At 46.5% G+C, this 15,750-nt stretch overlaps 1 protein-coding gene across 1 annotated transcript in view; it reads left to right on the top strand.

The window, feature by feature from the left end:
- LOC147103101 (glutamate receptor ionotropic, kainate 3-like) overlaps positions 1 to 15,314 on the top strand; it is a 582,747-nt gene extending 567,433 nt beyond the window's left edge. Inside the window, exons 14-16 of the mRNA XM_085962417.1 lie at positions 10,151 to 10,376; positions 11,134 to 11,384; positions 13,809 to 15,314. Of these exons, the coding sequence (XP_085818543.1) occupies positions 10,151 to 10,376; positions 11,134 to 11,384; positions 13,809 to 14,003 (672 nt within the window). The 3' untranslated portion in view covers positions 14,004 to 15,314. The remainder of the gene's footprint in view (positions 1 to 10,150; positions 10,377 to 11,133; positions 11,385 to 13,808) is intronic.
- Positions 15,315 to 15,750: the final 436 nt, after the last annotated feature.

Raw genomic sequence — 15,750 nt, 5'->3', positions numbered from 1 at the left:
ATAACTCCCTGAGTTGGAGGGCTGCGAAAAGTTGCAGTTTTTGCACCCAGTGTCAGCATGGAGCACGCACCAGTGAGGCCCAGGCTACTCCGTCCCAACAATTTACATTAAGCCCAGGATCAGAAGAACATCAGTTTAACATTTCTGTTTCCTTTATCGTTAACCTTAGTGGCCTCTCTGAATGATATTGCAAATTTAATGTCATAAATTGTAAAACAATGAAGAGTTTTACACTAAATTTGCAGAGCAAAAAACAGCTGGTGTTCCCTTAAACTCATTTCACTCCAGATCTTCCCAGCCAGCAAAGGAAGAAGGCCAATGGGCTGCCCACAATAATCTTTTGTCAACTTTAACATTAACATGGTTTTAAACAGATTGTAATTATACTGCAGCTGGTGAGAAGCCCAAGTGGGGCAAGACTGCTTTCACTAGATGGTCTTTCACCAGTTGGAAAAATTTAGATTGTTGTTAGATTGGCCACCACCACTTAAAGTTATATTGCGCTTTCTACATCGATGTACATGAAAACCATGTCATGGTAAAATTGGGTTGTAAGAGGCATTTATGAATTTGAAAAAACATTCAATGAATTTGGGCGCGCATTTTTGGGCGCTACAAGGCCTCTTAAAGTGTCAAAATGTCGTCTGTGACATCCGTACACATTTCTGACGTAAAGTGCGCCGGGCGCCATATTGGTAACGGGGTTAGTGCGTGCACACCTAACGTCTGCATGCAGCATGCAGAGCAGGTAAATCATGTCGTCAGTCAGCGTGTAATGCTGATTTGACACCAGAGCTGCCATTTTGGAGCTCCATGCTCCAGCCTATGCCCTCTCCTAGCCTCGCACAGCTGAACAGGTGTTCAAAGGCATGAAGGACCCCTCAATCGCAATTTAAAGGGATCATCAACTACTTACAGGTTAGCTGCTGATTTATTTCTTCTGGTTCTTGCTGCAATTCTACATGTTTTGGGTACTTTCTATAGTGGGTTAAGTTTTCAGTAGTGTACAGGGAGTGATCTGGCTGGTGCTGAAATACTTTTTTGCTGACTTAAAGGCTTGTGCATAGACCAGTTGCTCCCAGACATGGGTGGATCAGTAGGCCTTGTTTTTGGCATTGAGCATGACTGTGAGAATGAGCAGAGGCCACGCAGAGCAGGACAAGCTGCTTGCAGAGGGAGGAGGAGGAGGGGGAGAAGGGCTCTCAGCGGGAGGTCATATCCGCTGTAGGGGGTTTGCACAGGCGTGTTTGGTCAGTCAGCTTTGCCTCTGACTACCTTCTTTGAGCGGTTCGAATCGCTCGCCCCCTGGGTTCTGGACACCAGACTTAGATACAGGCAGCGATACAGAAAATCGAGCAGACAAGTGGTTTGGTGTAAAAGAACCAAGATTTTATTGAACTGAAAAATTATAACGATCTTACACGAGAAAATTACTGGTACAGCACACTACAGACATAAAATGCTTGTACTTAAAGGGAATGGGGAACACACGGCACAATCGAGGGAAAACAACTATATTAGCAATCCCATTAATTCCCACCTCCTATACCTAACTAGATTAGACTATAAGGGGCCAGAACTTCATGCTCACCAATCCAAGAACTTGTTACGTTTAAAAAAAACAGTTGAATGTTTTGGGTTCACTCCTTGTGCACTCTGTGGCCTGCCGACATCACGTGGTTCCAGCGCGCTGCAAGGGTGCCGTCCAGGTAAAATACCCCAATATTAAAGTCTCTGCCTGGGTATTTTACCTCGCAGGACGGGCTCTTCTTCAGTTGATGTTCTTCCTTGGTTGACCCTGTTGGGTTGAATGAGCTGGACTGAGGGCCCGTTTATTCGAAGCCCCACGCAGTCTTCTTCATACAACCCGTCCTGGTTGTAATCTGGCAGCGAGTTGAGAGGCAGGAGGCAGGAGAGAAAAGGCAAGAGCGAGAGTGGCTTCCTGATGGGCCCATAGTTATACCCCCATCGGGAGCCCTTATCTGCTCGGCAAATCAGTTCAGTCCTTTGTATGATTTGGGTGAGCTCGTTTAAATGTTTAAAAACGTTTATGAAAATGACCTGTAGAGTGATAGTCGTTATGTCTAAAGTAGCCTCGAAACCCTGGCCGTTGTTAAAGACAAGTTGTGAATTGCTCCCATTCAGGCTTAATGTCTCTGGTGAGCGGTTCCCGATTTAAAATGCAGAGAGCCTAATGGCTTGATGGAGCCCATTCCCACTTGAGGACTGGAATGTTACAGTCTTTTGTCCATTTCATCAGTCTTTACAAAATCCTTGATTAGTTTAAAACTTGAACTCCTTGACCTGCTTACTTTGCAAAACCTTTGTTTTAAAATCGCATTCGGCCTGGTCACGAGGTTTACTGCAGCCATTTTGGGTGCCCTGGTTTTAAAATCAAGTCCATCCAGGGTCCCTTTTGATTAATAACTTCGGGGAAATGTTGGAATTTTGAGATCCTTATAGTCCCCCCTGTGATACTAAAACTTGCTTGAAGAATCATACTTACTAGGTGAGCAAAATTTCTGACCCTCCTTAATCAACCTCCTCCTGTATTTACCTATCTACGATCCTACAACACATGCATTTCCCATTCTAAAAAAAAACGTAGTGTACATTAAGCATCCATAGATAGAATACAGTCAGTTACACACATCCAAGTGTGGAGGGGATCCAAAACCCCTGCACCACTTGGTACACACATATCTTTATTTGAAACACCATACTTCAAACATCTTTATTAAAATTAATAAAAGGAACATGCAAAAACAACCTTTAAGCATTACAACACGGCAAAACAACAATGATGCTTTAATTAAACAAAACAGAACTTAAACGGGTGTATCTCCTTCCACCCGAACGTAATGTTCCTTCCAAGTCTTTTGGTTTCTAAACTCCCATATGTGAATTAAACACCCTAAACTTAACACTATATAAACTTAAACTACTAAAGCTATATACATCTGCCGCCCTTCTCCGAGCAGCCAGCCTAATTCCTGTCTGGGCTGTTGCAGGCTGCTCCCTGCGGCGTGGCTGCACTGACCTGCACTTCCGGTCCCTTGCAGTCTGTAGCTGCTAGCTGGGGACCTTTGTCTTTCGGCTTCTCCCTGGTTCGGGAGGCTGACGTTTTAAGCTGGGGAGCTGGTGACCATAACTTTCTGGGGTGGGGTGTCCGAGGGGACCTTCTAGGGAGGGCTACTGGTGGGGCCACCTTGGTGAGTGGACCTTTGGCTCGGACCGCAGCCTTCGCTAGTGCGGTCTGTGGGTTTTCCACGACCGCTGGCTGGGGGTCCTCTCCCTCAGGTTTCACCTCTCTCAAACTTGGGCTGAGGGCAGGTAACCTTTCACCCCCTGTTGCAGCAGGCTGTGAGTCTCCGCCACCAGGTTCCAAACCTGGGTCGGGGGCGGGATTCTCGTGCTCGGGCTCCTCCCCATCTGAATCCCAGAGGATTGGGGGAGTGTCCTGAATGGTGGGTGGAATGGCTCCTTCCCTAACACAAGCCACAGCGCCTGCCTGTGCAGCCTGTGAGCTTGTTCCCGCTGCGGGCTGAGGATCTCTATCCTCAGACCTTGTCCCAACTGGCTGCTCTTTCTTTTCAGGTTTAAGCAACTTACATTGTTTAATATAACTAGCAGCCTGCCAGTAACCCTGTTCTAAATTCTTTCTCCTTACCAGGGCGGCCTTAAAGGCGGGATCTTGGGCTTGGACCTGCTTTTGGTCCGGGGCCAAAGCTACCCCCTGTGTGCCTCCCTTGTCCCATATTGCTGCTACCGGGCCTGCTCTACAGGGGTCCCAGAACTCTTTTTCCCTGCCCCTTTGCTTGGCCACCTTGTCGGTCTTTTGGTTACCCTCCCATGTGGTATGGAGGGATCCTAAACCTATGGCCAAAGGTTTTGACCTTTCCCCAGCCTGCTCGTTCCCTGTGGGTCCCCATTAAGCTAAATGGGACCTTGGTGAATTGGTCACGTTTTCCGAATGGACCACCGTGCTGGAAGCTCCAGTGTCCACCGAATATCTCCCCTGCACCGTCTTCACCCCCATCTTAACATAGGGCCTGCTCCCCTCAGCATTTTCGCGGGGACACAGGTCGACAGGCTGCGATGGTTCTAGTCATTGCTGGGAGTTGGATGGGGCAGACGGGGTCAAAGCACCGGTGGTGGCTGCTACTTTTCCCTGGCTGATCAGGAAAACCCGTATCGACTCGAACAGTGATTCGACCATGGGAACTCCTGCCTCTGCCTTTTGGGCTGGGGGTGGTGAATTCTTCCCTTTATTATCCTTCCAAGGATTTTTACAATCCTTGCGCCAATGGCCGTCCTTCCCGCACCCATAGCAATTTAGCTTGATTTGAGAGGGACGGTTCCCTTCCTGGCGTCACGCTTTCTATTTTTGGACCCTAGGTTTAACCTCATAAACTTTGCCCTTTTGCTGGGGCGCCTCGTTACTTCTGCCGTTTTTATAGGCTACCGTGAGCTGACGGATTATGGTCTCTTCGGTAGTTTGGGGGCTTCGGGGGCCGAACCAGGCCTCGGCCTTGGCTCGGATCTGGGGGTAGGCAGTTCGACACCAGGCAACGAAGCCAGTGGGTCAACTGCGGCCGGGTCAGGAATGCCCGATCTGCCACTCCCAGACAGGCGCTTTTGTAGACTGGCCACAGCCTGTCTGCGAATGCCTGCGGGGCCTCACCTGCGAGCTGTACCATCCTCTCCACTCGGGAGAACGGACTGCCGTCGTTCATACCCATGGCCTCCAGTATCTCATCTCTCAAATCGTCATACCCCTTCTGCCCTTTTTTGCACTCATCCGAAAGGGTCTGGAGGAGCTTACCCTCCAGAGAGAATAGCAACATCTTGGCCTGCTCTGCATCATCGCAATCGTTGACGCAGGCTGCCTGCTCTACCTCTCGGAAGTGCAGTGAGGGGTCTCCCGTTTCGGAGAGCTTGGGGATATGACTCACCATGGCCCTGAGCTGTTGGGTGCCATGAGGTAAGACGAATTGGTTTTGGATGGCCCCAGGTTCATCGTCCTCCCCGGGCGGGCTGTACCTCCACTGTCAGATGGGGCACATCGGTCCCGGTCCCGACCTATCTAACAGGAGCTGCTGTACCTCCCCTACCACTTCATCTTCCACCCCCCTTTGCTGCCAGGCCTGCTGAAAGTTCAGCGCTATGGGTGGTGGCCGTGAAACCTCTGGTTCCCTGACTAGCTCGTCCCCAGGCGCTGCCTGCGGGACTGTTCTGCTTGGGTTGCCGGTAAAGTCTGACTGGCCTGCCTTCGGGCTTATGAGGCACACCATGCCTTTTGCCTTCCTTAGGGCCAGGTTCAGATTTTCAATTTCCTTTCTGCAGGGGCCATGATCTGCATCTTCAAACCCCTGTTCTCTCGCATACCTATACGCTGCCTTAACCTCCCTAACCTTCTCCTCCTGCTCTCGTATTTCTTGGGTAAGGCAGGCGTTCTTCTCCTGCAACCTTATCTCACTATTCTTGGCCTCGGTAACTTGGCACTCCAGATACTCCAGCTTGTGCCTCGTGTTACTTTTGCCCTCACTAATCTGGCGCTCCAGGCGCGTTATTTTGGCCTGGTGTTCCTTGCCATCTGCGCTCGTTCCTGATTTAGCGTCTTAAGGGCAATCAACAATTTATCCTCCGCTAGGGCCTTATCCTGAATCTCTATTTCCTTATCCTGGACTTCCAGGGCTGCTTCCTTAAGCTTGGCAGCCTGTGCCGCTACAACTCCGTCCAACAGTAGGACCTGCTTCTTGTAGCACATTAGCCACACTGCTTTCTCTATTGACCTTTTATGTTTCTTACTCTCTGTCCACTGGGCAGCAGCATCTATCGGACGCCCAGCCCTTAACAGAGTGGTGATCCACCTTTTGGTGATAGTCACCTTCTTAAACACATAATCTGAAATCCTTTCCTCCGTTAAGGTTCGCTCATCCAAACCATTGTCTACAGTATTGCAACTCTGTTGCCAGTGTCCTGCCACGGTCGCCATTTCTGTAGGGGGTTTGCACAGGCGTGTTTGGTCAGTCGGCTTTGCCTCTGACTACCTTCTTTGAGCGGTTCGAATCGCTCGCCCCCTGGGTTCTAGACACTGGACTTAGATACAGGCAGCGATACAAAAAATCGAGTAGACAAGTGGTTTGGTGTAAAAGAACCAAGATTTCATTGAACTGAAAAATTATAATGATCTTACACGAGAAAATTACTGGTACAGCACACTACAGACATAAAATGCTTATACTTGGGGAACACACGGCACAATCGAGGGAAAACAACTATATTAGCAATCCCCTTAATTCCCACCCCCTATACCTAACTAGATTAGACTATGAGGGACCAGAACTTCATGCTCACCAATCCAAGAACTTGTTACGTTTAAAAAAAACAGTTGAAGGTTTTGGGTTCACTCCTTGTGCACTCTGTGGCCTGCCGACGTCACGTGGTTCCAGCGCGCTGCAAGGGTGCCATCCAGGTAAAATACCCCAATATTAAAGTCTCTGCCTGGGCATTTTACCTCGCAGAACGGGCTCTTCTTCAGTTGATGTTCTTCCTTGGTTGATCCTGTTGGGTTGAATGAGCTGGACTGAGGGCCCGTTTATTCGAAGCCCCACGCAGTCTTCTTCATACAACCCGTCCTGGTTGTAATCTGGCAGCGAGTTGAGAGGCAGGAGGCAGGAGAGAAAAGGCAAGAGCGAGAGTGGCTTCCTGATGGGCCCATAGTTATACCCCCATCGGGAGCCCTTATCTGCTCGGCAAATCAGTTCAGTCCTTTGTTTAAATGTTTAAAAACGTTTATAAAAATGACCTGTAGAGTGATAGTCGTTATGTCTAAAGTAGCCTCGAAACCCTGGCCGTTGTTAAAGACAAGTTGTGAATTGCTCCCATTCAGGCTTAATGTGTCTGGTGAGCGGTTCCCGATTTAAAATGCAGAGAGCCTAATGGCTTGATGGAGCCCATTCCCACTTGAGGACTGGAATGTTACAGTCTTTTGTCCATTTCATCAGTCTTTACAAAATCCTTGATTAGTTTAAAACTTGAACTCCTTGACCTGCTTACTTTGCAAAACCTTTGTTTTAAAATCGCATTCGGCCTGGTCACGAGGCTTACCACAGCCATTTTGGGTGCTCTGGTTTTAAAATCAAGTCCATCCAGGGTCCCTTTTGATTAATAACTTCGGGGAAATGTTGGAATTTTGAGAACCTTATTCTGCAGAGCGTCTTTAGGGAGCATATGTGTTGGACAACAGTTTGCTGGAGTGCTGCAATGCCCTGGAAGCCACTTTGCAAACGGGATCCAAATCTATGATGGCAGCAGTCTGAGCTTCCACTGCAGCACTCAGACGTTGGGTGGATGCTGTTTATGCTGAGACATCGGCCATCAAACGCTGCATCATGGTTGGTTCCACAGGTGTGCTGCTGTAGGCAACCACCTGGTCCATGTTCCTTGACATTGAGGGCAGGCTTTCCAACAGGTTTCCTAGTGCACCAAGCACTTGGGTGTGTACACCCATCAACCTTCTTCTGTAGCCTGATCCATCTAAGTCATCATCTGAGTCCTCTGCAGCAGAACTAGTGTGCGACCTCGCCCTCCAACGGGCTGGCACCTGCGCTCTCCTTTCCCCCTGCCCAGGCTGCAGCACACTTGTGCCCGGCATCTCACCACATGTAGATCCTGCCTCGAAGCTAGCCTCTAAATTACGCGCAGTGTCAGTATCTGAGCTGGTGACTGCGACTGTGAAATCGAGTGACGGTGTGTCTTCATCTTCACTGTCTTCTTGCTCTTCCTCCACTGCCTGAGCAGGTTGCAGTTCTAGGGTATGTGAAAGAAAAAATGGACAAGGGTAGGGTTGTGGTGAGGGGAGAGGGAAAAGTAAGAAGTCTATGCTTACACCATCAGCCGCATCTCTGCCAGGAGAGATTGTGGGATAAGTGAGACGTGCAATGAGAGAAGGAGGATTAGGTATGAGGATAACATCATCTTCAATGGCTTCAGCCCCGCTGGTGGCCACGGCCTCAGCAATGTCCCTTCCCATAATGGCCAGCACCGTGTCCTCCATGGGGTTAGAACATGCAGGTGCGCCTCTCCCCCTCCGGTTACTTTCTGTTGCCTCCGGTTGTGTGCCACCTTCTCCTGCAAGGGAGAGGGAAGTGTGTCAGTGCATGTTGTGCGAACTGTTTGGGTGATGTGGCTGTTATGGTTGAATAGCTGGCAGTGTGTGCAAGCTGTGAGATGTGGGTTTGAGGCTTGAAGCAGGGTGAGGGTGAGGTGAAGCATATGAATTTTAGGTATGAGTCCTAATTGATAGAGATTGTTGGTAGGTGAGTGATTGGTAGGTGAGTGATGGGGGTGTGGTGAATTGAGCAGTGGTGCAGGCTCGTGGTGCAGGTGGTAGGATATGACATTTGAAGATGCATTCAGTGACCTTGACCACTCATGTGAGATTATAAGACCTTCTCCTGCACTGCATCCATCTTCCTGGAGCTATACTCCTGGCATTGCCCTCCTCTGCTATCTTTTGCCACTACCTTCTGAGTATGTGTCTGGAGGGCCTCCAGCCGCCCCTCTGAGGGTACAGGACATTTCTCCTCTTTTCCACCTCTTCCACCAAGACTTCCAGTACACCGTCTGAAAAACTTGGTGCCCGGTCTCTCCCACAGTCAGCCATTATTGATTGTTGCACAGCACACTATTCCCAATGTTCTCAGCACCTCCAGCAGCCACAATGCACCTTCCCTTTAAAAGGTGCAGGCTAGCTTTAAGCAATGCAGGCTAGCTGTAAGTAGTGCTAGGAAGTAATCATATGGGGTCCCCTGCTGATGCATGCACCCAGTGAATAGCACGGTTAGCGTTGGCTGCACGCTGAAATCATAATAATGAGCAGGCAGCATGAATTTGGCGAGCTGCCTGCATTCCGCTGAACGGCCGCTGGTTAATCGCGCATTGCGATCCCAGCGCCCACTTTTGGGGGGGCTAACCAATTTAACCCCCAGTGATGGGCCCCATTTTTTCCAATGCATGTAGTTTCATGATGTCTGTACAACCCAGACTATTCTACAAGTTGATTTTCTTGGCAGAACAACTCTAAATTCACAGCAGTAAATTAATTACTCCAACTATGCAAAGTTTCAGTTACATCCATTTGAGTATGTAGACCATAATCGGGCAGCATACATACACGCTTGCCTCAGTTGGTGTCTGGAGTTACCGTAGTAGCTGGTGACTAATGCTTCTCACAGTTTTGAAACAGGTTCCGTTCTCAGATCACACTCGCAGTCAGAGGTCACAAGGTCACCAGGTGGTTAAAGGTCTTTGAAATGAGTTTTGTAGTTCTCAGCTGATTCTCCAGTGGATATCTATGATCTGTGTTCACAAAAGCAGTCAGGTTGTTAGTTTTTATCTGTAAATCCATTTGCTTGCTGGCCTTAGGGGATGTGTAAGCACTGGCAGATAAGTGTTGCTAGTTGCTGCATTTACCATGTTATAGATGGGAATTGAGCACAGGTCCTTCTGCACTATAGCAAATAAGATCCATTTCTACAATACTTCCTCACTATAAGACTGACTGAGAGAGCCATGCACACAAGTATCAACCAACAAGCAGCTAAAGAGTTTTGTTTTTCAACAGTACTGATTGAGCAAGAGGCAATGTATTTTATGTGAGACTATGATTGACAAGAGTTTTCTCTAGTGAACGGGAAGTTATTGAAGTTTCCTCCCCCACCCCCTTTCCTCTGCTGAAGGGGCTAACTCTTGCTAGGGCACAGTTCCACAGGTCCTGGACTCATAGTCCAATTTAAAAAAATAAAATAAAAGAAACAAAACAGAAGAGAAAAAAGAAAAAATTATGAAATAAAGTGAGAATTTGAAATAGAGAGGAGAATTTAGACGGGTTTGCTTACTGTGATTACAGACCCAATGGCTTTCAGCTCCTGAACAGCGATAGGACCTCCTTGCTGTTACTGGAGCAGAATCTTTGGTCCTTCGTTCTCGGTTTTCAACTTGTGTTTATTTGGTATCATTCTGCTGCCCTAACTGTACATAGCTGCATTGCACACACATCCAAACTATTCTGCAGAACTTCACGTTGATGATTAAATAATTCAGCATGAAACACTGATAAAATCCTTTGTTCATTTCACAACAGAAATCAAAAATTTCTACCTTCGAGAAGATGTGGGCTTTTATGAGCAGCAGGCAGCAAACAGTGCTCGTTAAGACTAACGATGAAGGAATCCAGCGCGTTCTTGGCGCCGATTACGCCTTTTTAATGGAATCTACCAACATTGAATACGTCACCCAGAGGAACTGCAATCTGACCCAGATTGGAGGTCACATGGACTCAAAAGGCTACGGTATTGGAACTCCCCTTGGTATGAAACAGTCACTTTATTTTTAACAGAAATGACCTCACCGACCTTTAGTGCAGAGTTGGGCAGAAACAGTCTGTGAACAGCCGATTATAAAGGCCGCTTCATTCTTTTTTAATTTATTGAAATCTCTTGCCATTACTAATCAAGTAGATAAAGAAATGCTTATACGCTTATGTTTTACGACAGTTACTATTTAACTTAACACAATTGGTAATAGGTTAGCTACGCAGCCGGCTACAAGTCAATGCAAAGCAGTTTTAGCTTTTATTTGGTACTGATGTGAAACTTGTGGTATAACTCCAGTGCAAAGTCATTGAATATAGGAAAAAGGCACAAGACTACCTCCCACTGCTATAGCTTTGCACTAGCATCAGTATAACGGCAACCAGTGCAAAGCCAACTTAAAAGGTTTCCAAGTGACTAACTGCCTACAACCGTATAAACTGCATTTGCCACCTCTTCAATCTTGGCAAAGGGCCAACTGTCCAATCAGATCTTCCATTGTCATTAATATTTAATCCACATAACTGAGCGGGATGCAGGGCTGGCAGTACAAGCCGACCCTGCCAGCTCTAAGATGGTACCAGTCTCAAAAGCCGCTACCTGCAGTACAACTGTAGGCTAAATTTTAGAAATTCCCCTAATTGCCAGACAGCCACAAAGTAATATTTCAAGATACAGTGCGCCTTTACTCCAGATTTTTAACTTGTCTTCATTTGTTAATGCAATTTTTTTTGTTCCTTTCCCCCCTCCGCAGGCTCACCATATAAAGAAAAGATAACCATTGCCATCCTGCAGCTTCAGGAGGACGGCAAGCTGCACATGATAAAAGAGAAATGGTGGCGAGGCAACGGCTGCCCCGAGGAAGAGAACAAAGAGGCCGGTGCCCTCGGCATTCAAAATATCGGGGGCATCTTCATTGTGTTGGCGGCAGGCCTCGTGCTGTCCGTGTTTGTGGCGATAGGAGAGTTTATTTATAAACTCCGAAAAACTGCAGAACGTGAACAGGTAAAATAAGTTCAAAAATTAAGTCATTTGCACCTAATTACAGCAAGGTGGGGGGGGGGGGGATTTTATTCTTGGTGCTGGTTTCTTGGGTTTCCCTGGAAACAGGACAGTTTTGATGTTGTAACTCCCACTCTTGCCCCACCTCTTTGGTTGCCCACGGCAACACGACTGATCCATCAGCTCCACAAGTGGCTGTCTGGATCTGCAACTTTTACCTATGGTTCTGAAGTTTAAAGGAAAAACCCACATAATCCGAAAATGTGTCACCTCTGACCATACTGGGACAGACAAATTGTGTGACCATATATATCTACTGTATCTGGTACTGTTCCAAGTTTAAGCTTCTGTAGATTATGTCTGTCTGAGTACGGCAGGGACATAACCAATGATACAGTAACTCCAAACCAGGCGAGCCCCATATTTGATCTCTGGCCTATGTTGAGCTCGCTGATCTCAGCTAGGGTGTTGCTAAGGTTGCTACACTTGGCTACACTTGGCTTCAGGGCCCTCTTATTAGTGAAGGAGAAAACAAAATTGAAAAAAATCAGCCAGGGACGCCCCCCCCCCCGCCAATCCTAATCACTATCTAGTGACACATGCAGACAATTTACATTTGTGGGACGTTGGGTGAGGACAGACTCCGGCTCAGCTGTGATGCTCTCCTGTGTTGAATATTCTGCCAATACTCACTGCCGAGGCTCACACAAGATTAATGGTGATTTGGATGAGGTACCAGAGCATTGAGAAACCTGGGATCTGTACCTCAGAAGAAATCAAATAAGTGGGTGGCGGGGAGAAGGAAAGATATATAATATGAAAATGATTTACCACAAGTGCCTATTCAGACAGAGATAATGACATTTACTGGGGAAATGGATGAATATTTGAAATGGAAGGATACAGAGGGACATGGGGAACGGGCAGGGAAATGGCATTAGAGTGCATAGGCCCAACTGAGAAGCTACCACCGGCACAGGCCCAATGTGCTATAAATGTTATAATTCTACAAAAATGACAGTTGTGTCACAGTACACAGTGCAAGGTAAAAACATAGGCCACAATTTGCTGGAGTGGAGCATCTCACAGTGTGCCCCGTGAGTTGGATTTTTTTCCTATGAGAAATAAACAGAGCGAACGACGGAGAAGGAGATTTTTAGGTTTAATAATGGTGAGTGACTTGAACTCACTGTTATTTTCCCAGCAAATTCTGGACAAATATGTTTGACGAAGTTCATTAAGAACCGTGCACTGCAGATGAATATTAGTGTAACTTAACATTTTGTCAAGGGCTGCAATCCCAAGCAACATCTTGCCGAAGGACCACTTGAACAATGCTGCGTCACATTGGGATGGAACACTGGCCTACACCACCGATCCTCCGCACAGCGAGCTCTTGATTTCAATCCTGCTTCTGTGGGCTGTTCCTAAGTGGAAACCAGGCACAGGAGGAGGGGAAAAAAAGTAACCTGTAGTTCTATTAAACATTATTATTTTAATAGGGCTCTTTCAGTTGCTGTGTGGAAGCTGGAATAACCTTGCCTCCTAACAGCATTCCTTTTGCCTCCATTTACTGAAGACCAAGAAAAGGACAACACTCAAATCCATCCCCGAAAACCTCCCAGAGTTCAGGAAGTCTGCAGATACAGGCTCATAAATATGTGGAGCAAAAATTGTGCTGCACCCAGATGTAAAAAAAACCCCTAAAACAAAAATAAATGCTGCATCCAATTACAGACAAGCAGGCTGAAAATGCCTGCCACATCTTGATGCCAGCTCCTGCGTGAACCACAGGCATAGGCTGTAAACTGGGTGAGATGTTTGCCCAGCTCAGCAGACCCGCTAGTATTTGAGAACAAAATGAGCCACATTGCTGATGGGGGAAACCAATATTTGTTGTGTAGCATCTCAAAGGATGCTGGCATTGCATGAATGGTACGACATATGAAAGGAACATCACTTGCCCAGTTTGTGTACTGCATGCACTGAGCCTTGTATCAGTAACCCAATTGTTTATTTTTCCTGGTATGTTTTTTCTTCATTCTCGGGATATGGGCGTCGCCAGCACGACCAGCATTTATCGCCCATACCTAGTTGTCCTTGAGAAGGTGGCGGTGAGCCATCATCCTGAACTGCTGCAGTCCGTGTGGTAAAGGTACTCCCTCAGTGCTGTAGGGTAGGGAGTGCCAGAATTTTGACCAAGCGCCGATGAAGGATAGTGATAGATTACCATGTTTCTGTAGATGTAAAAAATATATTTCTTTCTGTTACCATTTTAATCCTATGACAAACTTCTATCATTCAGAATGACCAAGGCCATGTATGGTGATTTTTGCTCTAACTGTTACATTCATAACTTTATTCTGGTGAAAATTAAGATGGGCTGTAAAACTGGCATTACCAAATGTGTGACTGATATTTTCCCAGAGATCCTTGTGCAGCACCATGGCCCAGGAGCTTCGGTTATCTCTCACGTGCCAACGGCGGGTGAAACACAAGTCTCAGGCGCCAGTCATGGTGAAGACCGAGGCGGTAATCAACATGCACACATTCAATGACCGACGACTGCCCGGGAAGGACAACATGACCTGTAACACCGGGCTGACTCCGGTGTTTCCCTAGGAGATACGAGACCTGTGCTGGGAGCAGAATAGGCGCGCTCTAGCACTGGATGAAGAGAGAGGCTGGAGCTTTGTTTCAGGGACAGGGCCTGCCGGGCGTCGAAGATGTTTTCAAAAAAAAAATGGCAAAACCCCAGAGCATGGACAATGCAATACGCAACGCATGGAAAAAAAAATAAAAACAGCACAAGGCCGCAGGTAGTGTTTCTGAAACTGGAACCAGGACGAACGGGGACATCAAAGTCCAAGCATTAAATGCGTGGGAAATTCAGTGCTGATATATCGGAAGAAATGGAACAAGGCAGTGGGCACCAAGGCCAAGGCAATAGAGGAAATGCAATTATACCTTGGTGGAAACCTCCAGCATGGCAATAACAGCATCCATTCTGTCGGGTACAGGTATTGACTGAGACAGGAAGCATCTGCGGATATTGATTTCAAGAGTGCATTCAAGGGTGCAGCTGACCATTTAAACTCACAGCATGAAAAGTTGCTGTCACGTCTCGGCAGCTGTTACTCCTTTACCTTTTACCTCAGTGCTGCGCTTCCTTTCTGCCATTGAGAGAGACTAATAGACAGAGCTGGAAGTAAACGTTGCCTCCAGAGAACTGTGAGACTGGGGGGGAAACAAAAAATCAAAACCGAAAAGGACTAAAACAGACATCAAGATGACGAGCAGAGTATACAAAATGTAGTTGTTTTCATATTTTATGTCCAGTTTTTTATCTAATTGTTTAATTTGTGCTTGATTAACAGAAAGAACAAATGGTAGTCTTTTTATCAAATGATGGTTTTGAAGGGATTTTACCATGTGAACAAAATTTTGATTCAGTAAAAATTACCAAAGAACTATCTGCTAACTAGAGGTAGTCTGTGGAGTATGTGTTGATTTTTAAAAAAAAATATCCTTTGGGTTTGTTATAATCTGCACTTTTAAGTTTCTGACTACTAAATCACAGACAGCTTCTGGCCCATTGCAACCTCCGATATCTCCGTGCATCCCATTGGACAGTTGGATGGAGGTTGACCCAGGAAATGCACTGCATCCTTGGGACAGCGGATGCCAGCACACAGCAAAAGAACCAGCCCTTCTGTCTGATGCCACTTTGAGCCATTGCAAGCACATCTACCGTAGCTAGGTTCTGGTATGCTGCTGCTGCCGCCACCCAGATCTTAGCCAGCTCACATATAATCTCTAGGCTGCAATGGATGTCATTGACTTAGCAAACACTTAAGTGGAGCTGTTTGATATTTTGTTGTATCCTTTTATCCCCAATTCATATTGTAAATGTTAAACCGGCTTATATTGTGACACTCTTGTAGGTTTTTTTTTTCTTCAAATTTTGGCATTTAAAAAATATTCCATACATTGAATTACATGTCATTGGTCAGAAACTCAAAGTGAATATTCATTGATAGGCTCTTCATTCTTCTCCCCAGTAATGAGAAAGAGCGAGGGGGAGACAGAGATAGAGAAAATGTTGATAAAAGAAACCATCCTAATGCTTTATCTTTGAGACAAGTTCAGCTAGTTGCTATGAGAGTTGATATTATTAAAATCATAATCCCTTAACCCCAGTCCTGATGCATTATTAAAGATTTTCATCCTTAAAAATCCCACACATGTATAAACTGCGTCTAATTTTCTTATATTTTATTTTAATATTTGTTGATACGGTTCTTTGCCATTTGAAATTGTGCTGCCCTGTTTCACATGCCGTAGAACTGCTATAGGCTGCCCAGGCATT

This window comes from Somniosus microcephalus, chromosome 20, assembly GCF_052327205.1.
Source record: "Somniosus microcephalus isolate GS21.2 chromosome 20, FLI_Smic_1.0, whole genome shotgun sequence".
NCBI classification, from domain to species: domain Eukaryota; kingdom Metazoa; phylum Chordata; class Chondrichthyes; order Squaliformes; family Somniosidae; genus Somniosus; species Somniosus microcephalus.
The sequence above is the reverse complement of the archived record's forward strand: the minus strand, read 5'-3'. Positions and strand labels throughout refer to the sequence as shown.